The sequence below is a fragment of the Coturnix japonica genome, chromosome 1 (assembly GCF_054131305.1).
Source record: "Coturnix japonica strain WE chromosome 1, WE-NBRP24, whole genome shotgun sequence".
NCBI lineage: Eukaryota > Metazoa > Chordata > Aves > Galliformes > Phasianidae > Coturnix > Coturnix japonica.
The window spans coordinates 3,096,957-3,124,124 of NC_140663.1; the positions used below are offsets into that span (position 1 = coordinate 3,096,957).

General features: G+C 41.1%; 1 protein-coding gene across 3 annotated transcripts in view; it reads right to left on the minus strand.

Annotated features, from left to right (window-relative positions):
* Positions 1 to 2,088: 2,088 nt before the first annotated feature.
* Positions 2,089 to 27,168, minus strand: part of PRKCQ (protein kinase C theta) — a 44,802-nt gene continuing 19,722 nt past the window's right edge. For 2 of the 3 annotated variants that reach the window (XM_032441329.2, XM_015865623.3), the window contains exons 5-20: positions 24,291 to 24,490; positions 22,650 to 22,710; positions 21,588 to 21,750; positions 21,062 to 21,093; positions 20,882 to 20,967; positions 19,776 to 19,905; positions 19,320 to 19,429; positions 17,886 to 18,009; positions 16,475 to 16,653; positions 14,568 to 14,741; positions 12,015 to 12,106; positions 10,381 to 10,443; positions 8,312 to 8,450; positions 6,361 to 6,549; positions 5,073 to 5,201; positions 2,089 to 3,939 (exon numbers count right to left, since the gene is read on the minus strand). In XM_032441329.2, the coding sequence (XP_032297220.2) occupies positions 3,784 to 3,939; positions 5,073 to 5,201; positions 6,361 to 6,549; positions 8,312 to 8,450; positions 10,381 to 10,443; positions 12,015 to 12,106; positions 14,568 to 14,741; positions 16,475 to 16,653; positions 17,886 to 18,009; positions 19,320 to 19,429; positions 19,776 to 19,905; positions 20,882 to 20,967; positions 21,062 to 21,093; positions 21,588 to 21,750; positions 22,650 to 22,710; positions 24,291 to 24,490 (2,027 nt within the window). In that variant the 3' untranslated portion in view covers positions 2,089 to 3,783. Of the gene's footprint in view, positions 3,940 to 5,072; positions 5,202 to 6,360; positions 6,550 to 8,311; positions 8,451 to 10,380; positions 10,444 to 12,014; positions 12,107 to 14,567; positions 14,742 to 16,474; positions 16,654 to 17,885; positions 18,010 to 19,319; positions 19,430 to 19,775; positions 19,906 to 20,881; positions 20,968 to 21,061; positions 21,094 to 21,587; positions 21,751 to 22,649; positions 22,711 to 24,290; positions 24,491 to 27,168 lie in introns of those variants that run through there. The other variant, XR_014946987.1, reaches the window with a different exon arrangement.

The following is a 27,168-nucleotide window of genomic DNA, read 5'->3' on the forward strand; positions in this document are numbered from 1 at the left end:
CACAATTTGGGCACATATCATGATCTCATTAGCTGATTTGACACCTCTTGGAGGGAGAGATCAATTCAGATTGCAGCAGTGATCTCTTGGTTTTTAAGTTTATAACATACAGCTGTAAAGGGAATAGTATACCTTCCTGAAGTACACACTTTCTGGAGCTGTAATGACACAGAGACTTCTAGATCCACTAGGCAAAGCTGCCTTTCACCTTGGCATGAGCACTGAAAGGCTTGGTAGGATGCAGAATGGAGCTCAGTCTTCCCAATGAGTCAGGAAACCCTACATAGAAGCTGCAAATGAGCTTGGTAACTCAATTGGTTTGACTCCCATCGACTCCCCATCTATTTATTAGCCTGAGGTGTAGTTTAATGAATGCCACCTGCAGGAGTTTGTGTATATATCCAATGAAGCAGCTTCTGAAGCTGTAGTTGAAGCAAGTAGATCTGGAGGTTGGACTCTGATATTTACAGGCACTAAGCTCCTCCATCAGTGCTGCGACCCCACAGGGTTCTGGAACAGTACTGGACTTTTAGCAAATGAATAATCAAACATAGCAAGACCTGGAAAGCTCTGCCATGTCAATTATATTATTTGGAGAAGAAAGTAGAAAAAAAACAAAGGAAAAAAAAAAAAAGGAAAAAGGGAAGGAGAGGAGAGGATGGAAACAGAGGGGAGGGGAGGGGAGATAGTTTATGGAGGTATCATACTAAGCTAAAGCAAAAGAACATTTCTGTGACTGCTAGGGCTCCTGTTCATTTCCGTGTGGGTGTTTGGCTTTCAGCCCATGCCAGCTCCTATCTCTCTCACCACAAGAACACACTTGCTGCTTGCCACATCTCTCCTAGCATACCACAGACACAGCTGGACGGGTTTTCAGGCTGTGTGCCTGGTGAGAAATGCAGCAGGTGTGGTGGCACATACCCAGCCCTCTTGCCTCCCTCCCCCCATCCTCAGTGGGCTTGTTTTTTAAACCAAAGATGCTCTGCAGAGAGAAGCAGCCACTTCTTTCTTGTGGTTTGCACCAAAAGCCCTGCAGTAAGCTTACCTCCGCATCTGCTCTAGCAGTTAACCAAACATGCACTTCCTCAGAAGTCACTCTCATGTTTGGCTGCTTTTGCTACACAAGGACTACAGCTGGGGCGTGGAAAACCCTGTCTCTGGTCAGAGAGGTGTTAAACCCTTCTGCTCTTCAGTTACTCAACCACAAGAGGTGATTCAGCACCTTCCTTTCTCAGGCTGTGTACTTGGGCTCTCCTTGCATTACTGCCAAGTGTTAACCACTGTACCCTTGCAAGAAAACATCTCTATGACACATTTAAAATGGCGTGTTGCTCAACTGTCTTTAAATGCACAGAAATTCAGTATCTGGGCTGAGTCAGGCTGTCTAGACTCCTTCCATAGCATGTGGACTTTCAGTCACTCCAAGATCAGTCCCCACTGAGGCGTTTAAGACCATGGAATCATAGAATAGAAGGTTGGAAAAGGGCCTCTAAGATCATCTAGTTCAACCATCAACTCATCCTCATCATGCCCTTAAACCATGCCCCTCAGTGTCACATCTACCCTTATCTTGAACACCTCCAGGAACGATGACTCCACCACCTCCTTGGGCTACCTGTGCCAATGGCTCACCACCATTCTTCCAGAGATTAATGTTATCCTAATACCAAACCTGAAGATGGCCAACATCGCCCTCAAACACTGACCATCTCCTCACATCCAACTCTGCAACCCTATAGATCCTGGGTGCTGTCTCACCCCCTGAAGGCAAAAAGGAACATTTTATTTCTTGGATTCTTCCGCACAGCATGAAATCCTGCTTTAGGTGCTCACCCGTTACTGATGATTGCTACGAGCTCTTCAGTAGAAATAAACACATTCGCATCCAGGGACAAATTGACCATGCTGTGTATTTCGTGGCATCAGCAGAAAACGAAGGTTGCATTTGGCTTTTGAATTGCTTGTGCAGTCACACAAGAGTTACAATTGCCCGAATGCCTTATGATTCCGTGTATTTACGGTCTGAATATCCCTCAGAAAGCATAGAGACATTTTTTCCCCCCCAACATTTAATCACATTCACACCCATTTTTCATCAGTATACAACGTTTTATTAAACTGTACAAACAGCCCTGGCATTTCAGAAATCCACTTTAACCGTTCAAATTAAACATGAAAACCAACTGCACAAACCGCAAGCATGGATCCCCCCCGTACTTTATACAGCACAAACAAGAATTTCACAAGAAGTCATAGGGCTGAAATCTGCTTTGTTAGGCACCTTTACTACCAGCCTTGCAGGATTCAGTGCCTGCAGTCACTGTCAGCAATATCCCAGCAGTGGCTGCACAGTCTGCAAGGCTGCATTCGTCCTGTTGAGAGCTCCAGGTTAACAGTCTGTTCCAGTGGAGCCAATAAGGCACTACCACCTCTGATTTTGAGATGATTCACCTTCTAAAACTTCTCTTCATGCAACAAAGCTCCAAATTAACACGTGCCAGTTAGAGCCAAATGCCAGCTGGGGTGACTTAAAGAATCCTCTCTTTAGAATTTGGCTTAATTTTGATGCAGTACTTACTGGTGTAAAAATCTGTAGTTGGCAGATTATGAGCTTCGCACACTTCTGAAAACAGCACAACTTTATTTAAAACAATCCTGTCATGAATGGGGAAGGGATGAGATTATTATTGCCTCTCTACATTTCACAGCCTACTAGAGGATAAAAGGAGAGAGGGTCACTCTCAACTAGAGTGCAATCCCACACTGTGATGTTTCTGTCTGCAACAGAAAGTGTCGGGGCACCATTTAGAGCAATAGGAAGTATGTCAGCCTTTATAAGGACTGTTTACTAACATGCCAGTGAAATACAGCAAACATCGGAAGATTGATTTTATGACGTTTAAAGAACGGTTTGAGGAAAACTCTTCCATATATCTGATTCAGTTTCAGAAAAAAACTCCAGAATATCCAGTCCAGACTTTGCAATGAGTCTGGTATGTTTGCAGCCAATTAAAGCTTTAGAACAGGGATTATCCATGTTTTCTTCTGGACTGCTACCTCCCATCTTTTCTGTTCAAGTACTGAGAGTAAAGCCACTGGGTTTCTATACTCATATTGATACTTGCAATTGCAATGCTCTTCTTTTATGTTTGAGACATTGGCTGAGATATATTAATGCTGAAAAGCGCACCAACAAAATTGCTTTATCCCAGTGGACCTCGTGGCATAAAAAGGAATCCTAATACCTGCGAAGATACTTATTTAGGGATGAGGCGATATAATTGTCTTCTTCAGCACTCCTGTGCACATAGGCACAATTCTGCACGTGTTCAAATGGAAACTGAAAAGGTGCCCAACCTGAAGTCTTCCCAGATGCCCTCAGGACCTGAGCTCAACTCTCATTTTTCCGTGTCCAGGTAAGAATTGCAGAAATAGGCACTGAAAACATCAGCAGTACTTGATGCTTCTTATGGAGAAACCCATTGATTCTGTGTACAAGTACAGAGGAAAACATTTTGGCACCTTCTCCTTGTCAAATGTTTGAAACTTCAAGAATATTGGGAAAATAAAGAGGCCAAGAGGTACCATGATGAGACTTCATCATTAGTCAAGTATGGCTGGCATCTGCTCCAGGCTGGAACAAGCTGAAAGCCTTCAGGCATGGCACAAAGTTTCACTGATGTGTTTTTTCTGGTGGGTTCTTGATTAAAATAACCATGCACAGTCTTCAGATGACAAAATGTTACTCAAATCATATGGGGAATTCCATCAGTAAGGTAGATCTCAGGAAAATATATTCTCCATTTTAGGGTTCACAAAAGAAAAGTTGCGGAACATATTTTGGTCCATGCTGTTAATCAGTGCCCTGTCAGCACAAGACAGTCTAGGCTTTTCACTTAGAAATTCCTTGTCGAAGTTGCTGCAGTCACTTGGAGATTTCTTCAAGAAAAGAAAAAATAAAACACTGTCAAATCACTAATACTCTCACATTCATTGTAATGCTACTGGTCCTATCAGGATGATTCCTGTAGACTCAGTTTCACCAAGGAACCTACAGTCTGTTTGTCTCTGCCTTCTTCCTCTGTAGTTAACTATTAGACCCCAAATAATGCACAGGAACTTGCAAGGCTGCATTGAAGTGCCATCTGAACTTTTAATATCTTGCAATCAGTGCTAATCACTTTCTTATTACTGTCCTATTGCAGTACTAATGGGAATACATTTTACATAAGGAACACTGAGCCTGTGATCCATGTATTCTGCTATGCAGGGATGTTACAACACTATACAACAGCAAACTGGACCTGCTGATTAAAAAATGCTTGTGAAAGACGGAAAAATAGAATTCTGATGCACATATCAAAGTAAATTATTTTATTGTTATTAATAGTACTGATTCTATTCTAACTTAACTGACCACCTGGTTACTGAAACTGATTTTCCTTCTTTATCCTCTGCACTGAAATAACAGATAAGTCCCACAGAATGGGCTGTACTTATGTGGATAAGGAAAGGCATTCTAAGTGGCATTCAGACCTGTCCTGTGCTAACTGGAACAGGGATAAGTTCCTCACTTTATTGTTCCCCGGGTGTGCACATGTCAGGTCTGGGCTTCTTTTAGCCATTGGAAAGGAGTAGTACCAATGACAAAGGTAGGCAGCCTAGCCAGTACTTGGATATAGCTTGTAATTCTCTAATGACTGTACAATGAGTGAGGCTATGCAGATAAAAATGGTAGGTGGTTTCAGCCATCTACCTTATATACATATCTAATGTGCACAACAGACAGCCTTTGCCTCGGTGCCTTCAGCTGCTAGTTTAAATATGAAGTCAAAACACATTCACCTTCACAGTGCTGACTCCATGAATCTAAACAAAATTTGAGATATCTGATGTCCAAGACCCATGTCTGAAAACTTTTCATCCTTAAATGAAGTAGATAAAAACATAACTGTTGGTTCTGGCTTTGGTTTATTGCTTGCTTGTTCTTGGAGGTATAAATATTTGGGGGAAGAATGATTTAGGAGAGAATGGCATGAGATGCGGGGAAATGAAAGAAGATGTAGCCTTACCACTCTTGGTTTGAAAGGAGGCTCCATCCTTCTTTCTTCTAAAGCTTCCCAGTTTATTTCCCTGAAAAAGGCATGCTGGCGGATATTCCCTCTTGCTCCTAGTCTTCTCTCAGGTTCTCTCACAAAAAGCTAAAATTTTGAGGAAAAACAAATGTCTTTTACTATTTATTATTTATTAATAACAGAGTACTCACTGGGATCCTATCAGATAGGATCTCACACTTCAAACTCAAGCAACATTGGTGAGAGCGTGAAGACTCTTCTACCTTATTCAGTTTCTGGTTGGATAACCAGTTTGAATCCTAGTCTAACATGCCAAAAAGTGATGGCCAAGACCTAACCACATTTTATCTTTGTAAGAGAAAGAAGATGAATTTGCTATGCTGATGATAACATATGTGTCTGAGAGTGCAAGCACACAATTATATAGGTGAAATCTCTATATCACACTTGAAAGCTTGTGTCTAGGCTATTTCTTTATATCAGGCAAATACTTACAGCTGAAATATAAGCACAATCTGTGTAAATATTGGTCTGAGTTATGTGGGGTTGCATTCACCTCCCATATCTTTGGATCATTTGAGTGTCTTTATTTGACTCCTCATTTCCAATGAAGAAAAAAGAATCAATTTAGGTGCAGAATATCTGTGCCTTCCTGAAGCAAGTGCTTTTTGAATGCATTAATTATATATATTATATTCTTTATAGTGAGTCCCACTGCTCACAGAACAGAAGCTAAAACAATCTCTTATTCTCCATTATCTTGCAGTGGAATGCTGTATATTGCCCTGTCGCTTTGTAAGTACAAAAGAAAAGGTATGGACTGTGGGTCAAATGTGACCAAAAGTTAGTGATGAACAAGTTTACTTACATTAGCTGAATCATATAGCCCTTTATACATGCTTTCTTACCATGCTGAGTCATGAGGTATGATGCCTTAGCTTAAAACATGTTCATAGTCAGCCCAAAACCTGACTGAGGGAAAGTAACTTGTTAAAGTCAATTATGATGTTTCTAAGCTTTTATCTTGTAACTAACACAAGAAGAATTTCCATCCCAAGCCAGAAAGGTTACAGTGCTACCTGGCATAATACTGAGAATAAGGCAGTGAATAATAATGTGCATTGATGGTAGGGAACCAAAAAGGCTAAGAGAATGGCCATTAGAGGGAGGCAGAAGAGTGCTTCAACCATAGTGGACGCTACACATTACTGTGTAGGAGAAAAGGGACAAAAATCTAGACAACATGGGGCAAAAATACTTTCATCTGATCTATGGTAATTCTTACCTTTACCAAAATGTCCTTTGCATCCTTGTCAAGCCAGCGAGGGTAGAATGGGTTATCCATACGGATAGACTGGAAAAGCTCCTCTTCATCTTGGCCATGGAAAGGAGATTGGCCAATAAGCATCTCATACAGGAGGACACCAAATGACCACCAGTCAACGGAGCTGTTGTATTTCTGCCCCAGCAATATCTGCCCAAAGACAGGAGACAAATATTTCAGCTTCAGAGATGTGGCCAGGCTCTCGTCCTTCAATAGCTGCTTTGCTCTGAAGGTGACAGCAGAGGTATTTTTCCTACCTGAAGCATGAACCTGTCACTGGTACAGGTGCTGTGGTTCAAGAAGCTCCTAATCACAGAAGTTATCAAGAAGTCTAGACAACATGCTCATATTCAAAGCCAGGCTGGATAGGGCTTTGAGCAACCTAGTCTGGTGGGAGGTGTCCTTGCCTATAGTAGGGGGTTGGAACTAGATGATCTTAAAGGCCACTTCAAACCCAAACCTTTCTATGACTCTATGATATATAGGTAATTACATTACATATATCTAATGAAACGTCTAAAAATCTTATAAAGATGATTATGATTTCTAAATGCGGAGTCCTCAATACAGGAGAGACATGGACCTGTTGGAGTGCATCCAGAGGAGGAACACCAAAATGATGCAAGTGATGGAATTCCTTTCCTATGGGAACAAGCTGAGAGAGTTGGGGCTATTCTGCCTGTAGAAGAGAAGGCTGTGAGGTGACCTGATAGTGGCCTTTCAGTATCTAAAAGGGAGCTACAGGAAAGAAGGGGACAGCCTCTTTAGGAAGGTCTGTTGTGACAGGACAAGGGGAAATGGCCTCAAGATTAAGGAGGGTAGATTTACGTTGGATATAAGGAAAAAATAATTTACAATGATGTTGGTGAGGCCCTGGAACAGGTTGCCCAGAGATGTGGAGACTTTCAAAGGAAGGCTGGATCAGGCCCTTCACAACCTGATCTAGCTGACCATGTCCCTGTTCATTGCAGGGGAGGTGGACTAGATGACCTTCAAGATTCTATGATTCTATGAACCTCTGGCAGGAGAATTGATCCATAAGCTCTAGCAGTGCTTTCAATTTGCCAGTAAAATGTTTTATATGCACATGTTGGATCCCTAAAATAAATGATAGCGTAGAAATAAAACCTATGAGCTATTTCTGACTCTCTCTTTCATGAAGTAAGATCATAGGTAATGGATTATCATTTGGCTCTCCTTTAGGATCAAAAAAATGTACTTTCTTTTTTAAAATGAAAGCATATTGAAATGAAATAAACGACAATTTCATTTTGATGGCAGAGCACACTTACACCTGTTCTCAGGCAACAGAAATCCAGTTATTGAAGAGACTTGTCCTTGTGTCTGCAGTGGAGCAATTTAGATCAGAACTGAGGTCTTGGTAGAGAGTAAATGATCAATGAATTATAGTAGAGGGAAAGAAAAAAACAACAAAAAGCTTTAAGAGCAATTTGGAAAGCACCGATATCCATCGTGAAAACACTAAAATAACAAAATGGGATTCTGAAAGGGTAATAAATGGATTTCAGAGTGATGTTGGACATGACACATGGATGAGTCTTAGATTCTTCTCTGAGATGAAAAATGTCTTCTTTGGCCTCATTTTGCCACCTAATCAGTCAAAATCTCCCAGCAGTGACATCAGGCTAATCAGCATTAACAAAACCTATGAGCTCTACCCTGCCCTTGTTAGCATTCAGGACTGGACACAGCCACATCATCGCTGGTTTTAGGGTCTCCTTCACCTAGATGCAGCTTGTAGAGTTAAACTGAAATACAGTTTTTAGCCCGGGACTGTTCAAATGTAGGCTATAGCATTTTGCAGCCTTCATCACCACTGACCAATAGTCATGTCTCAAGATGCATTCTCTGTCCCACGGTGGATTTCAAGATCTCTTAGCACCACACCTACCTCAGGAGCAATATAGTCAGGAGTCCCACAGAAAGTACTTGTCTTTGCATCTCCAAACATGTTCTCCTTACACATCCCAAAGTCGGCAATTTTGATGTGCCCTTCACTGTCCAAGAGGACGTTGTCTAGCTTCAGGTCTCTATGGAGGAGGAGAAGGGAACACATATTTTTAAACTGTTATAGAGCCATGCAGTTTTAGCAGTGTACACCCTTCAATTTGTTATCTTCCTCTGTGTAGTGCCTACATACTGAAAGAGGACCTGCTTGTCCCTTGAACTTCAATATCCTTCTTCCTCGTTTCCCCTGTCCAAGCACAGACCTGTTTGCTGGCAATGACTTAACCCATGCACTGTTTTTCAATTTATTTTTATTTTTATCAGAAATGACACTGACTAGTTGACTCTCTCAAAGAAGGTCACTTCTAATGCACTGTGTTACTGAGATGGTTATCTACAAATGCAGGAAAGATGGCTCTTCATTCTCCTACAAAACTCCTTTGCAGTGCCTACACACTGAACTGTTGTCATGGGGCAATTATTTGCTGTTGCTAGAAAACAGACAAAGAAATAGTAGGAGTCATCAATCAAAAAGAAATACGGAGACAACCAAGACATTTGCTTTCAGTGGCAGACATTCATGTTGTCACAACTTCCAGCTGGAGTGACTTATTTTAGTTACACCATTGAGATCAATCTCTGCCTGCCAGCACTGCTTTTATTCATCTAGTAGTCTGAAGTAAAACAAAAAGTCCATCACCTACAATTTGCTTTTGCAATTTTGATGAGTCTCAAACTCACTGGCTTCAGAGATTGGAGTTTCTGCCAAAAATGCCTCTGCTCATTCATTAAAATATAAGCCAACATTTCCAGACATGGGTGCAGGACACAGAACAGCTGGATTCATTATTTTTACTACATCACAAGTTGTGTAGTTTCAGAAATGATTTCTATCCATTTTCCTAAGTGCTTAGTTAGCTCTGACTGAGATACTGATGGCTGCGAGTTCTCAGCAGACCTTCTTTTCATTGTCTCCAGTGAAAAAAGGAAAAAGAAGCAGGACTGGTCAAATCTTTTCTATCAAAGCCTGATTCCCAAAGCAAAGCCACACTGATTCCTGAGCTTCTTATTCACACCAACATGTTACCTAATGTCTAACCAACATTTTGCCCACACTTTCCAACATGGTGTATGGGAACCACTGAGACTCAAGGAATCATCCTGGCTTGATGCTATTGAAACGGATCTCATGCTTGTGCAACCGCCATCATCAGTCAATACACAGCTATCACAGTGATTACTAATAATGAATAATAAGATTTTATATGAATGAAGGTTTGATTTTAATGGGAGTGAATTGTAAATAAGCCATTCACTTTTACATCTTCCTAATGCTCACACTATGTGACAAACATTGAAATAAGCTCATTTTGGCTTCAGGAAACACCACTGATTCAGTGATCTTTCTCATTTGCTTGTCACAAGCTATTTACTTCCTACTTTTACAAAAGCCTTCAGTGTAATAACAAAGTTTTTCCAAGAAGACAAGTTAGATGAGAGCCCCCCAGAAATTCAATTTCTCCTTTCAACCATTTCCTGATTTTTGCAGTTCCTCTTGCTTCCATCTTGCCCCCATCTTTTTTTATAGGTACCAAGTACAACCCTTGTGTGTCAGATCAAAACACCTATGCATTACATCCAAGCTCTTAAGGAAGCAAACAAGCAGCACAGTAGATATTCCAAATTTCTCATGGTTTGGTTGAACTTATCCATCTCAATACACGGAAAACTTAAACTGAGGCTTATGCTGAGTGCTATATGAATGACTTGCTGTAAATGACTCAATTAGCCTGCTTCAATATTAATTGGAAAAGGACTGAATTCTGAGGAAGGGCTTCAATCTGCCTTTTATGAACTAACCTCTTCAAAAGAAAACAGCCAGTCATTTTTGAAGGAAATCTACATAGAAGTGTAATGCCAGCAAATATCTCCAAGAAAGTCTCTCTGTTACAATCAGTACATCCAGGGAAAGCACAGAAGTTTAACATATCAGGCAGTAAGGAGTAAAATTACCTGTATATTATGCCTTTAGAATGGAGAAACTGCAGCCCACTTATGATTTCAGCAGCATAAAACCTGCATGATAGAAAGAACAAGTCAGAATACGTGTTTCCCCAAAGCTGTTTTCAGCTAGACCCCCAAAAGATGGAAGTTTGCCTTCATAGGAGCCAAAATGTCAGTGAGCCTTGAAGGCCTGGAGTGTCTCCAGAAGGCTGGATATTACAGGACTGACAATGTGAGATTCCCAAAAGCATTCCACATAGCAAGCAGTCCATCTTCCACCGAAACTACTTTGGGAAGTGGCAAGGATTTGATGTGTAGTCATCTTCAGGGCTTTGGTAACCACAATACATGGCTACCTGTAAACTTCTGGGGTGTAACTGTCCATATGCATGTCTCCTTAAGTATGCCAGGTTGGAGGACATCTCAGTTTGGGAACAACACAGAGATTCCTCAGCTTGTCAAGCAGATCTCTTTATTGCCTGGATTAATGACTTGTTTCCAAAGTTTTACCCAAGATGTGAAATAGGTAGCAGCCTGGTGGTCTTTCTGTGGAGACTTTCTGAGTTTTAGATCTTTGTTCTGAACAAGTTTCTGCCAAAACTGCAGAATGAAGGCGCTCTGCCCAGAAAGGAGGAATGTAACCACCATCTCACATTCTCTCCGTGTTGTTGTAAAGTTTTGCTCTGTCATTTTCATTGCACTGACCTCAGGGCTTAGTTATGAACATTCAAATAGTTTTGTAAAAAATAAGGAAACCAGTAAAGTGAACACAGATTTAAATAAAGTTTTTCAGTATATATTTTTTTTCTAATTAATAAATAAAATTTAATTCCTCAATGTTGACTTTTGAAATATTATTTACTTCACAGAAGGATCTGAACACTTTTCATTTAGTCTAATTCTCCTACTTACTTTCAGATGTTTCAGATTTTAGGCATTCTCAGTGCTATTTGCAGACACTTTTAGAGGTAAGATCTCAGGCAAAGAGCTCCTCTCTGTTAAGTGGACTAATTCAGGAAATAAAGCAGCCTGTGGCACAGCTTCTATCCAACTCTTGGCTCTGGGACTGAGGGACTATTCGATGTTTGAGGGACTATTTAAATGTCTGAAGGACTATTCTTGAGGTTAACACAAATATGACAGCTGGGTCACAGGATGTGAGGAAGCCTCTCATCTGTAAACTGAAGGACAAGACTGCAGGCTGATGCAGTGCTGACGAGGGTGTAGCACCATCTGTAATGCTTTCAGACAGAAATAGCTACCCTAGTTGACCAAGAATGCAAAGCAAGTTCACATCTGACTGAAATGAATTGCGTGGATGTGCTCTAAAAAGCTTTTTATGGGAGGGAAAGACGACTGGGAGAGGAAGTGACTAGGTCCAAGTCTGTCACTGAGATGGGGTGATGACCTGCGTATCTGTTGTGTTCGTTTTGGAGAGAGTGGGAACTGAGAGTGGTTCTGCTTTCATGCTAAAAAGCCAGCTAAGAGCACTTTGCAGAATAAGTAAGTCATAGAGAAGTCAAGGGCTGTGCCCAAGGTTACCATCAAAGGACAGTGGTAGAGCTAGAAAGCTAAGAGCCCTAGTGCTCTCATCTTCCTCTTTTGTTTCTAGCGTGTGCCAAAAGGTAATCATAACATCTTACGTTGCTCTGGGAAGGTCAAATTTATGACAGCTCTGGATATGGAACATGAGGTCTCCTCCATTGAGATATTCCATCACAAAAAAGAGATTTTCCTAGAGAATGAGATAAGACAAATAATAGGGGTGAGAAAAAGGAAATTAAAATTATAAGAAGGAAAATATTAATGTCAGGGTTTTCGGAAGAAAGCAGATTATCTTCCAAGTTCTTAATTTCTGCTCCTTCTTCTCTAAGCATGTACTCTGCCTCATTACTTTAATTTCTATAAACAGCATTAACAAACATTGTGAAGCCACATTATAATCAACTGGTGCCGTTGTTTTTTACTAATAGAGCTCAAGGATTACTAGGAGGGGATAAGTAACGTTTCAGCACCTGTATAATGGAAGGACAGATAGACAAGCTTCCTGGGAGACTGATGGAAGAGGAAGAAGCAAATCCCAGGTCTCCTATGTCCTCCTAAGTACACCTATAGAGCAGGAAGATCTCTGTTTCCTGAAAAGAGTGTATCTGTGCAATGAGTTATGCTCCCAGTTTAAACTTCTGTTTCAGTAATGTCAGCTTCTGTGTATAAATGCATGAACAAAATAAAACGGATGTGGCATTTTCTCTGTTCATTAAACATGTGAAGTCAGTTATCTCCAAGCTATACAAAAGTATGAATATCCTCCTTATGTTGTCTAGTGTCCATCATCCAGTGTCCAGGTAGTTCTTCTGACTTATACTTTTAACACTTGAATGAAGATTTTTATTTATAAAATCCAATGTAAGTATCTCTAGAAGAAAACCAAGAGCTGGATATTAAAAAGGAAACAACAAGGTGATGATGAGGACCAACAGCCATGTGTATCATACTGGTACAGGAGAAATCTTATGGGTTTTTGAATGGGCCAGATAGAACATTAGTGCTCTGGGAAGGGGAAGAACCCTGGGTTTAACTGGGAAGTTCACTGACTTCACCTTATCATTCATCTTTAAGCATATATTGAAGTGCACACTTACTCAGTACAACAAACAGCCGTGTTCTGCTTGCTCACGGATTTGAGTGGCCATCTAATGCAGACATTTAGTTGAACTGGGGACTCTTATAGCATCCTTCTACCCAGTTGGAAAACAAAAAGTGAACAGCCTCTCAGATTAATTTGCTTCCAAAGACCATTATATAAGCATGGCCACCAAGTTGCCTGCAGTTATGAAGCTAAGACTACAAACCTGACTTAGATTTAATTACTACTTGAAATTCATGGCCTACTGAGTGCTATGGAATAGTACATAAATACTACTGAAAAGAAAGATGGCACCCCTCTGAGTTCTCTGCCCTGAAATAAGGGGTTTCACTTACTTCTTACTAAGACTAGTTGTCTGGTATGGCCCATGGAGGAAAACTGCTGGAGATCAGCCCTATATGTGTAATTATGATTAGCAAGAAGCAGTCTAGAAGCACAAGCAGCAATTATTGGAGACACTTCCCTATATCAAGAACTATGAAGCTACAGAACAGCATAAAAATGAGAAGTGGCAAAAAGCATGCTTGAAACCAGTGAAAATTCAACAGCTTGCCAGAGGGCAAAGGGTTAGAATGGCACAGAGGATGTCTGCAGACAGGATCCAACCCACGCTTCCTCTTGTCCTGGGACATTTATCTGTTGACTCTTCTGAAGAGTCTGCTGCCACAAAGCTCTGAAGCCTGCCAGTGTCTGCAGTAGACAAGAGTGTGATGAGTGGGTATTTCTCAAGAAGTGGCATCTGGGATGGCAAGAATTTACCATGCAGTTAACCCTGTGATGGCCTCAGGTCAGAACTGTTAAGCAAACAAATAGGAATGCTTTCTGTCATGTGGAGATCTAGGTAGATCTGAACAGCACCCCACTTTCACACTGTCTGGCTTCTTGGTAGACCGACCACAGACAAATTGCTGATCGTGCTTGAGATTATCTCCATGTTGTGGAACAATCAGACCAAACTTCTGGTCATTCTTCCAGAGCCACGTAATAGAACAAACCTGTTCTTACTGAAGAATGTGAGGCCATCATTTATAACTACAGAGTTCAAGGAAGAATGGCAGGGCATTCCTACATGCCACAACAGACACCGTCCCAAGGCAGCTGGCACCATCTTGAGGAGATCAATATGTCAGTCATTCCCTACAACTAGGTCATCAGTCATGATTGCTGTTTCACAGGGGTGAGACCTGGGGCTTGTTCTGTTCTCTAACTTTTCTGATGACCTGGATGAGGGTATTGAATGCACCCTCAGTGTGTTTGTAGATGACACCAAACTGGCAGAAAGTGTCAATCTGCCTGGGGGAATGAAGGTCCTACAGGGGGATCTGGACAGTCTGTATAGCTGGACTGAGGCCAGTAAGATGAAGTTCAACAAGATCATGTGCTGGGTCCTGCACTTTGACCACTACAACTCCAGGCAGCGCTACAGGCTTCATTGCCATTTAGGGTCAGACAGATTTCAATATTCAATGCTATTTGAGTTTTGGTTTGGCATACGATCTCTGTAAAGTGCCCTCAGCCCATGGAGGAAGGTGACAAATCCTTGTCTTACCTTGGTTTGAAATGTACAGAAGACATGAGTCAGGAACGGGTGCTCCCAAGCTAAAGAGAGGACTCTCTTCTCCACCATTGTACATTCAACATCATCATCCATAAGAACCACATCCTTCTTCAGGGCTTTCACAGCGAAATACTGGTCAGTGTTCTTCAGCTCAGCAAGGAACACCTAGAATGGAAATGGTTGCTCAGAAAAGCCAATGCTCTTCTCTCTGAGCTGGCAACAACAGCCATGGAAGCTGAGCAAGATGATCTGAAATGCATCACTAAGCAGATAATTCTGCATGGGAAAATGGCTCTGAGGAATTCATAAGTGTAGACCTTAAAAGTTGCTATTTAAGTTCTGATTCTGTCATGAAGACTGTGTAGACTTTGAATCCGCTCCCCACATCAAGAATAATTCTATGAGGCTGAACTCTGAGGAAAGATGGTTAACTGGTAATTGCAAGAACACGAGCTACATGTTCATATGGACAGGACATGTATGAGAGCTGAGCACTTCTGACAACAGAAACCAACATCATGCAAATGCTCATGAGACACATTTCCTGTTTTCTGACTAAAGTAACAAATCACATAATATTGCTTTGTCAGCATGTGAAATGCAAATGCCTTGCACCGGTATGTATAAACTGATGTCCACCAGTAGTAGTTAGACTGTAGTTAGTAGTTAGACAGTAGTAGTTAGCACTACACAGAGCCTAGAGACTCCTTCTGTCTCTGCAGTGAATGACCAGTAATGCTAACAGTGTTGATGCTGAAGGGACCCTTTTAACTCGTGGTTCTGTGCAAGGCATTGCTTTTCCAAGGAAATCAGAGAATACAATATAAGTGTGACTTATGCTGTGACTCTCAAGGCACAGGTAGGCAATGTTGGACTTGATGCAGGGGGAGATTCCTCATGGCTGTAGCCCTCAGAGTCTCTCCAGGTCCACCCAGAAGTGGAGAAGTCTTCCAAGCATGGAGATCTGCATATCTTGTTCTCTTTGTGGACAAGTGAATGTTACAACAAATAGATGACAGCACCTGGAGTGATACCTACATGGAAACTTGTGGGAGAAGTTTGCTGCAGAAAGGCACAAACTAGCCCTTCCCCTCCATGCTCACATAATGCATGGCAGAGAAATGCAGATTCTTGGCTTCTCAACTTGACAAGCCCCATCTGGTGAGACCTGTTTTGTGCAGGAGTTGTATTAGATGATCTCTGGAAAACCCTTCCTTTGATTATGAATTCTTCTATGACATCTATATTGAGACCAGGTTAGTCTGGGTTGTGAAGTTTGGAGTTTCGTGGCTTAGTTTTAACTTACACATCTCAGCTCTGCTTCACATACGAAATGCAGACATGCCAAATGCTTTCATGTATGCAAAAAGTCAACACAATAGATATTTCCCCAGTTTAAGATTTGGTTGCAGCAACTGCTCTAGCTCCCTTAGCAAAAAACAGGCTTTCTTCCAGGCAGTTTCCACCTTGGAAAAGACTGAGATCTAAGCAACGTGATACATAATTATACTCATTCTCCCTACTGGCTGTGAAAACAAAAGGGAGAGGTGGTCTGAAATTACTTCATGCACTGAGATAACACGAGTCCACTTCCAGGAGACATCTGCATGAAGGAGGAACAACTGACCATCCATCAAGATTAATGAATATACTGAAAACAGGTGGACCTTGTTTCAAAAGTACAAATTCTTGGCTTGTTGTGAAATCTGCTTTACGTTCCAGCACAGATCAGAGATGGGAAAAAAGCAGTTAGCACTTGCTAACTCTGGAGAAGGGTGGTGATTCATATTCACTTTCCCATCTAAAGATTCTGCCCCTGCCAAGATGGCTAAGCCAACCTGATAGGCATAGCTGCATGAAGAGGAACAGCAAAGAGATCTCAGCCTCCTAATACTTACCTTGCCAAAGCTGCCCTTTCCCAACATCTTGTGCAGGACAAAATCTTCAATGGTTAGTTTTAGTTGCACTTGGTCCTCTTGCTGCTCCAGGAGCTGTTTTCCTCCTAGGTCTGTTTCTATTAGAGACTCTCTCTTTGTCGTGCCCTCCACTGGAGTCTCCCAGGAGATGCCCTGTGGCTCTGCAACACACATCAAAGAATTCAAATAAATACTGGGAAGTAAGGAGAAAATCCCCATAATGCTTATGAGGTATTTTGAATAGTTCTAGAAAGGTCTTTTCAGATATATGAAAATGTGGACAGATCAAGTGAATAGATTGTCTCTGCTTGCATACAGCTTTCTCTCCAGAGGAAATTTTGCTCCACCATAGCTCCATTTTCTTCAGTGGCATTATTCCCACTTTATGAAGTCCTTCATCTGTCCCGCTTCATGGTAGAAAACACAACCAAATCTTTCATTTCTGGCAGCCTTTGTTCTTCATTCCTTCTTGCTGGTTGCTGTTTTGATAGGATCCCATTTCTTCTGAGACCTCTTCAAGACCCTTGGCAAAACTAGTGTGTGAAACAAATGGGACATCATCTTCGTATTGGCTCCATGCTCTGGTTATGGAGACTTAATGAAATATTCCAGCTGTGCTGGAGAGGAATTACTAACAGTTTCTTCAATACTTCATTCCCTTGGATGTTCATGAAATTCTTGTCCCTTACTGGATTTATCCCACTCACTCAAATGTATGTACTTGCTGTACTTGCTGTGCTGTCCTAAGCTGCTTAGCAAGAACACTAATCATCAGATTGACTCACATGTTAACCAGATGTAAATAATTCGGGCTTTACCAGTACAGACTGGTACATTCTGTTCTACTTGTAGCCCTCAGAAAATGAACACAGATGAAGGCACCATTGATTTTTCTCTAAAGGGGGAAATGGAATAGACAGCACCAAAATCTCAGGTTGGATATTAGGAAAAATCCCTTCTCTGAAGGAGTGCTCTAGTGCTGGAATGGGCTGCCCAGGGAGGTGGCTGAATCAATGTCTAAAGATCTACTGTTGCATCCCTTACTTGGTTTAAATATTAATTCAGTTGTACCTCTCTTTTTTTCCCTCCTCTTTCTGGTAGATGTATTTTAAAAGCTTGTGGGAGTCTGCAAAAAAAGTTAGTTTCAGAACAGCGCCCCACAAACCATGAGAACTTCTGAAATGAACTTTTGTATGGGACACATAGATTTAATGAAAGATGGTGACATTTCTGATCTTAAAATCCAGAGTTCTCTGATTTGAGCACAAAGCAGACAAATAAGGAGTCTTTCCAGGACTTTAACTTTCCTTACAGGCCACTGAGCCCTCAGTAGCTTTGTCCATGGTCTGCTTTGGAATAAAGGCTGCCCTACTGTACCACTAGGGTAAATTACCTTTTTTTCCTGTTGTAGATGCTGGCACTGCCTGAAGAGGCGTCACCTCCCTCACTAGAACTGGGAACCCAATTTCGAGAGGTCCATCCCTGGATATCTGTTCAGAATCACGCTGACAGCGAGCCTGGATGACAGAAAAGAGCAAATGACTTTTGAGCTAAATGTTATGTTCTGAGTTCCTGTACAGTTTCCTCTTGAGTGTGACTGTCATAGAAGCCAAGATCTGGAAGAGGTCTTTGCTTATGAAAAGAGCATCTCTGTACTGTTTAGGGGTTTGATGACTACAAGCTTCACCAAAGCTTCTTGTATGTGTGGATGCTAACAGGTGCTTGTAAAGCTAATATAGAAATACCTCATTCTGTAGAGTGGTCTGTGTCCATAATTAACCACAGAAAGGCCATTTTAGCGTCTCCCTTCCTAATAGCTCCTTATGAAGGGAAACCTGGCAAAACACTGGAGGCTGGAATGTGCTGCAAGCTTATCCCTGTACACTGATTGAATGTCACTTTGAGAAACTCCTTGTCCTGGGATGCTATAGAGGGTAAGAGTTTGCCTGGATTCAGGAGTGATGAAACAGAAGCAAGAAACGGAAAAGTACTGAAGGTTATTCAACTACTAAATCTCCAGCTATCCCTCAAGAAGCTCCTATGACCTAAATTTCTGGAACTAAGGAGTATTTTAGGGAAAGTACATAGTGTTTGCCTTCTTCACCTCTCAGTGGTGACTCAAAGGTACAGGGCAAGGAGCTGCAGAGAGCCAGCAGACAGAAAATAAAGAAGCTAAAGCACAAAAAAAGAAAATCCTACTTGGAAGTTTGTCAACTCATTGCACAAAGATTAGGACCATATAGAGTTAAATCTGATACACACACTCTCAGGAAGTTACAGATGGAAAAACATCTACTGTATGTGAAAAGTTGTTGCCTTAGGATATCTGAGGAACCAAAATATGATGGGTAGGGTACCTATAAATTTTATCCCTGTTTGAAGATACTCAAGAGCTAAGAGGCACCACAAGAATCCTTATTTAGAGTGTAAATTTAGATGAGATGTTAGAAAGAAATTCTTTACAGTTAAGATGGTGAGAAACTGGAACATGTTTTCCAGAGAAACAGTGGATGTTCCATCTCTGGAAGTGTTCAAGGCTGTGTTGGATGGGGCTTTGGACAATGTGATCTACTGAAAGGTGTCCCTGCCCATGGCAGGTGTATTGGAACATTAAGGTCCCTTCCAACCCAAACCATTCTATGATTCTATGAACTATTCTATGAATTCTGAGTGGATTTCTCTTCCATTAATACTGGAGGTAGCTATCTGAACCTGTGAAAACTTATTACCGACAGTGTTTCCTATAATGTCTTTAATTCTTGCACTGTGCTAAACGTTGGTCAATTGATCTTCCTTTCTCCACATCTCCATGGCTTAAAATACTTACCTGCTGAGTGCTGCCTATCAATGCCAGAGCTTCTGCCATTAGTTTCTGGTTAACTCCACAAAGGTTTGCTACTTTTGTCTGGCACTTGTGATGGACATTCATGCAGCATGCTGAAAGAAAGAAAAGAGGTGTCAGGACAATGGAGGACTGCTGAGCTGTAAAGGGTTGAGCATCAGGCTGGGTAGGAACACACACTGCTGTTGGCCAAGTGTAGAGACCAACCACGTGAAGAGGAGGTGGCACTGAATTTTCTTCTGTACTTCTGAGAACTGACTCATCAGCCTCGTGGACCACATGCCCTCCTACAGAGCTTCCTCCAAGGATGGGCCTCTTGACCACACCTTTACCACCCCGATATCATCTCAAACATATCTCAGAGAGAAGCTAGATTTGGCTTTTTAGATTGCAGCCCTCTGAAGACAACAGCCTGTTTCCATGTTCAGCTCAGGAACTCACCATCACACTTCAGCCCTTGCCGTGCAAGGCCCCAGAGCAGCGTGCCACAGTGATCACAAAACGTTGGGCTCTTGTAGTTGTAGACTTTGAAGCGGTGAGGCATGTCGATCTTGAACCTCTCCTTGTGGAACTGCAACAGCAAAGCCACGTTGGTGAATCACTTCTGTCCACTTCAGTTCTACATGAAAAGCTAACAGTCCTCAAGTTTGTACCACACTAGGTGGAAAATTTACTACTGCTTTATTCTTCACTGGGTAATTTAATCCCTGGTTTTGGTTTATCCAGTCAGATAGCTGTTTGCACCTCAGCTACTCACCCAGATGCCCCTAATGCTCAATGGAAAAACAAGAGTACTTCCCAAATTGATTAATCTCATCCTGAAACAGATGTCTACATTTTTTTCATTAATCACTCTCTGGAAAAAGCCTATTTTTTTCTTTTTGTATTTAGGGAGTTAAAGTAGATGAAAAAACTAGATGTGATTATCTATACTAGAGACATCAGAATACAGGTGAGATGATTCTCATCTCTAAAGACTGTAGAAAAGGAACAAGTATTAGGAACTGGAGAAAAACTAAAGCTGCAGAACACAGGAGAAAGAAGGTAATGGTCTTTTCAAGAGTTTAAGTTCTGCTTTTGCCCGTTAAAAAGAAACTTTATTACAAACAGAAATAAGAAAAAATAAATTAATAATGGGGATGCTAGGTCTACCTCTAGTTGGTTTCAAAATCTCATATGGCACATACTGCGATATTAAAGTACTGCTCTAAAAATTCAATGAGATATCCTGCTTAACCCAGGATAGTGAAGAATTCCCTCTAAGTAATTCTCCACCTCTTGCACATAACTTCCCTCTGAGCTATACTTCATACATTAGAAAAATGTCAGGCCTGATTCAACGACTGCTTATTCAGTGGCTGCATTTGAGTAAATCACAAGTAGGAGTCAATAGAACCACAGAGCATGCAAAAACCGAAGGATGCAGATCAGATCACATTGCTTGTAGTTCAGTCACATACTTTGCTTCAGCTGAAGCTCTTATACAGATGTGTAGGAAAGATCTAAGTGACACTTGTTTTAAAAACAGCCAGGTAAGTAATACATACCATTGTTTCTCTGCTGTTTACTGCTGATCCTGTACACTTGGCTATTACTTTATCAATGCACTTCTTATGAATGGCAGCATTACATTCTGGAAGAACAAGCGTGTTGTGTCATTAATGCAAACGTCTCTTAAGAAAGGACCAAGTAAACAATGATATCAACAGCAACAACAAAAATCTTACGTCTGCATTGGTAGCCTTGTTTATTCAGACCCCTGCAATAAACAGAGAAATGATTACTTCTGAGTTTTCTGAAAGCTTCCACTTAAGAAAAGAGAGAAACACTTATGAAAGAAACAGAATAAAACAGCCTTGTTTTTTTATCAGTCTTCAGAGAGTTTCTCTAATCTAAATATCTTCATTTACTCTTATTGCCAGCTGTGGTTTTCACACACTTTCCCATACATATTCACATACTGAACTTTGCAACATCTAAATAGCAAAGTACAGATTAGAGATGTCTGTACATCAGGTCAAAACAAAAAACCAAAAAAATAAAAAATACACTAGAAAAATGAAGGGAATTTTCACAGTTGGAATTACAACTGTGAACCACAACCTTGAAATGATGCAATAACTCCTGCATTTATGATGCCGAGGATGATGTCCTGCTGCCCTTACTGACAATAAGAGCACAGATATTCAACAAAGGAGCAGAGCTGCTCCCTCAGGTTGAAGGGGGAAAATGCACGGCTCTATTTTCATTTACCACACGAATTCGTGACAGACAGAGCAGAATGTAGGTTGTGGAAAGAAGGTGGCTGTGAACTCATGGCACTTCACATTATGGATTTTGGCTTGTTTGATGGCTCCCCTGCGCTGATGCAAGGAGAAAAAGGCTTCATTCTCACAGTCAGCTAGGTCCTTTGCATCTAGGGAAAGGAAACAGAAGATTTATTAGGGTACAATGCCCAGAGCAGGTACTTTGAGAAAATACAACTGATAAAAATACTGAATGTCTGAAACTGATGATTCACTCATGGGAATTAATATTCTTAAGAAATATTTCTATCTGAAACCTACATAAGGCTTGTTTAGATGTTTTTTTTGTCTACCATTCCTACAGGAGCACTAAAATTACTTTCAACTTGGGATTTTGAGCTCCTTTGAATATTCCTAGTGCTTCTTTGAAATACAGACCAGAATTTTTCCAAGAAAAGGTAATTATCAGTTAAATATTATATTCTAACCTTGTTTAGCACCAAAGAACAGTAAAAAACATGAGTTACGTGGGTTTATCTATCTGTATCACCTATAAATGCACACAAACACACATGTACGCTGAGCTCACTGTACAGCAGGCACGTGCATCTGATCAGATGAATCACTCTCTAGACTCCTGTTTTGCCTTGACTGCTCTTGATTTTAGCTGTACAACTTACATGTCTATTTAGGTGTTGTCAACTGTAAGTTGAATCCTATCCTTTATGACTGCATTAGAATGCACAGCATGGTACACGCTTTATGCATATGTTCATGAACAACGATTTCAAAGGGAACCAGCTTCTTATGTATCTATTCTTACTTTGTATAATGAGAAAACATACAGTTTCAGTAGCAAAACAGCCAGAAATTTGCCTTGCAAATCAAAGAGGAATAATATTCATCCCCACCGTACAACAGGAATTACATTTCTGAAGTGTTCATTTCAAAACACGGTGATAGTTCCTATGAATATATCAGTAATAAAGCCATCATTGCTTACAGTGAATACACTATGGTCTGCATAGCCAGAAATCACATTTATCAATTAACAAACAAAATCACTTGCCACTGATTTCCAGGAAGTATCTTGCATTCATCAGCATTCGCCCCTGAGGTTTCAGTTCTAGCTGGTTGTGATAAGTGAAAAATTAAGAAAAAAAAAAGAAGTGTGATCATTACAGAGCTATTCAAATAAGCAACTAATTACTTCATATGGCTCAAGCTACCTCTATTTCCCAGGGCAGTTAATGAATGGATGCTAATTGCTTGGTTGCTCATACTGGTATGGGAGAATATATGGAGAGGTACAAACAACTGTAGAGACACAAAGTTAGATCACATCTTATCAAAACCGTATGATAATACCAATAAATGGAACTAAAACACAGAAAAAACAGGCAAGTTTTAAGACAATAGATCTGGACCAGCATATCTACAGAGACAACTTTGTCATTCCCTATGGACTGTGCAAGGGGAACGTAAAAGAGTCTCTGAAAACCCAGTACCATCACACATGTGCTTAAAAGAATGCTGAAATCTTTAGAAACTTGGGTCTACAATTTCAACATTCATTACAGGCAATATAAGTGATGCTACAGACCTTCTCAGGTGTTTTGCGGTCCTCCAATTGAGTCTCAAAATACCCATCTATTCCAATCTTCACGCATATCTGCCTGTTTTAAATCTGGACCCACCTTTCAGAAAGCTTTCAGAGATTTCTTCAGCCTGAGAACCACAACAGTGCCTTCCCCACACACCTGGGTTACTACTCCTCCTTACAGGTGAAGCAGTGCCATTGCACAGAAAAGTAAGAAAGCTGTTATTTTCTCCCTTCTCTTCTTCACCAAGCTACAGTCTTTCACATCTATTAATCTTTGGGTTGGAGTGATCCTGAGCAGGACATTTCAGTTTTCTGTTTCAGTCCTAAATATCTTAATTCTTTCCAAGATAAGTGTTAAAAGTGCAATTCTCTGTCAGATCTTGCCCTTAAGTCTTATAAGTAGCCAAAGCATTTTTGACATTTCTGCTGTCTGTTTAACCTTAGCAGCTTAGCTTGAGAACTAGTAGGAGAAACAAAACAAAAAACAATTCCAGGAAATCAGTTTATCTCCAGATGTCTTCCTACTTTATTGTTATTCATGACATGGTAACAGGATAATACTTTTATCAACAGTTTTCTTGCTTGGACTGTCAGTGAATACAACCTTACATTTAGCATCCTTATGAAGACTGTTACTTCCAATTTACTCCACTACAACTCCAGTGATTTTGAAGGAACTCTGCCATAATTCTGAACTCAGGCAGCTGTGAATCAGTTCCTTGACATTAGATTACATTTTTAAAGCTGTTTCCCCAGAGTACATAGAATAATTCACATTTAGCCACTCAATTACCAGTTTTCCCCAGTGAGTTAGCTAAGTGAAGAGTAATATGTGGGCACAGCCTATGTGAAACAGAGACCTTGCTAAGAGAGAGCACATTTCAATCTAACATCAGCAGATAATATGAACGTGTTATGCTCTTTTTGCTGATATACATGGAAGTTTTTCTTTCAAGCCAAATGCAAGCAGGCTCAAAACACTATTCCTTAGATGGTAGCCATCTCCTTCTGCCCTGTGGTTGACTGTCTGGCATATAGACACAAGGCATTCCCCCACCCCACAGCAGCTCCCCATCACGTGCCACAAGAGGAGATAACAGAACTCACCCATATTTCTGTCTTCCCATTGCTCTTTTTGCACCTCTCCGCCAGCACCTTGAGTTCCACCGTGGTCTCTGAAACCATTTCAGCACTTTTATCTTTGACAACAATGTGCATGACCCTGCCGTTATTGATGTGGGCATCAAAAGTGCTGTTCCAGGGTGGGTACATGGTGGGTTTCTTCTGCACATACACTTGGCCATTTTCTGTCAGCAAAAAGTGGTTTGGATTGAGTAGGCTTGCTCTCATTTGCACTAACGACACTAATCTACAGTCCGTAAGACACATTTATGTTATCTACTTACTTCAAGGTCTTTCTCCAGACAGGAAGGCTAATGGATTATGTTAGAGCATCTTAGGAAATTACTGTGTGAAGTGAAACCTGGGAAGGGTTTCATCTCACTTAAGGTTTTTACAATGTGTATGACCATATCCATTTTATCTAAATATTGGCTGTCTTCAGAGCCAGTGAAAGGAATTTAGTCACCATAAATCAGTGGAGTTAGAGTGCATTCAGTTGCCCAAATACAAGCATCTGCTTTAGAGAAAATCAGTTTCCACTTTTGTGTGCATTGACTCCACTGAGTAGATACTGAATGTAGACTCCACATGTAGATATCCACATCTAGTCAGACAAATCCCATGATACAGTATAATACCCACAACTACAAGATGGATTTACAATAGGAAATAAACTCCAAAGTTATTGGAAGCTAAAGAGAAGGAGGAAAAAGGAAACGGTGATTCCTGATTGTACAATAGTCTTCTCAGGAAATAGGAGAACGTTTATCAGGGAAGAAACAAGTATCAGGGTTGTGAGATCATAACAAAAACCACTCTATACACTGGTTTCCTGTGGAAGGAAAATGACTGCCACAGATACTGATGTAAACTATGCTGATGAGATAAATCTGAGAAAGCATTTTGCAGAAAAGAGGATCCTTCAAGCAGGATCCTTCAAGCAATACCAGCTTGCTGAAATTTCACTCTACAACCCAATATCTGCCTGTTCTGCAGCAGTCTTATGCTTCTTTTAGCCACATAAACTTGGTTTGAGCTGCAGGATGCTCTAACCATGGCACTGCCTTCCATTACAAGGCTGAGAAGCAGTCAGCCCCACAGCAGAAAATCACTTCTCACCCTTGACCTGCCTGGTATGATGAATGGTTCTGCTACTAAACCTTAGTTTCAAATTCAGTTTCTCCAAATTTTAGTGAACCTCAGTCTGAGCTGAATCCATCTTCATCTGTTAAGTGGGGTTGACTTTTCATGTATGACAGTTTAGACAAGGGCAACAAAGATGATCAAGAGCCCGGAACATTTGTATAAGGAAAGGCTGAGAGACCTGGGACTCTTCAGTCTGGAGAAGAGAAGGATGAGAGGGAGATCTCATAACTCTTATAAATATCTTAAGTGCCGGAGTCAAGTTGATGGGGGTGGACTCTTCAGTGGTGTGCGGCACTAGACCAAGGGGCTACAGGCAGAAACTGGAACACAGGAAGTTCTGTACTAATGAAAGGAAAAACTTCTTTACTGTCAGAGTGATGGAGCACTGTAGCAGGCTGCCCAAAGAGGTTGTGGAGTCTTCTCCTCTGGAGATACTGAAGATCCATCTGGTTGCCTTCCTCTTTTATCTGCTTTAGGGGAACTGCTCTGGCAGAGAAGTTGGACTTCATGATCTCTGGAGGTCCCTTCCAATTCCTACAGTTTTGTGATTCTGTGATGAGCTCATTGTTCACAGGCTTAACTGGTGAAATGAGGGCCAAACTTTCCCTTTTAGGAACCAGGTGTACTTATCATCTACCACTTCTCTTTTGCAAAGAAACAAACAAAAAAAAAGCCATTCTCTCTTCTTACTTTCCTAGTGCAATTTATAATGGGACTTTGCAAAAGCCAGAAAAGAAACATCAACCAAAAGAGTTCCAGGACAGATAGTGCATGAATTTGGGACTGAATCTATGATGAAGGAACTGAGATTATTTATTCTGGAGAAGAGAAGGTTCAAGGGAGGCCTTATGACACTCTATGACTGCCTAAAAAGAGGCTGTGGTGAAGTGGGGGTCAGTCTCTTCTCCTTGGTAACAGTGTTAGGATGAGAGGGGATGGTCTTAAGTTATATCAGGAGGGTTCAGACTGGATATGAGAAAAACTTCCTTCTCAGAAAGACCTGTGAGGTATTAGCACAGAATGCCCAGGGCGGTGATGGAGTCAGTCACTGCTCCGGGAGCTGCTGGAGAAATATGGAGATGTAGCTCTGAGAGACATTGGTTAGTGGGCATGGTGAGGATGGGTTGATAGTTGGACTACATGATCTTAGAGGTCTTTTCCAACCTTCATGATTATGTGATTATATTCCATGTATTCAGCTCTGCATTTAGGCATGCTGTGCCCTGCATTCTGACCTCTCTGTTATGTGGCAATAATTTGCTGTGGAGTTTTACTGCCCGTGTAGAACAGAACGTGGCTCAGTGTCAGGGTTGTTTGTATGTCTTACAAGCTGTGGAGCTGATACACTACTGTTCCATGGGTATGACACTTCTGCCAAAAATTTGCATATCAGAGTATCAAAATACAAATGTTTTGAATTTCATCACTGTTGAGCCACCGATTTGCTGTGAAGTCAGGGAACTAGGGAGTAAACAGTGAGCAAAAAAATACCCAACAAACCAGGGAGGCAGCTGTTTCAGATCTTCTCAGCTTACATTTGTCCTGTGAGCCTCAGTGTCTTTTGCTTCTTTGAGCCTGATGGAGCAATTCCTTGGGATGGTCACGTTGAGATAATTTCTGGCATTTAGCATTGTGGGCTTATGTCACTGCATATCAGACACGTACCTCTGAGCAAACTGAACTGCCCCCAGAGTCAGCATATAGCACTGGGAGTTTC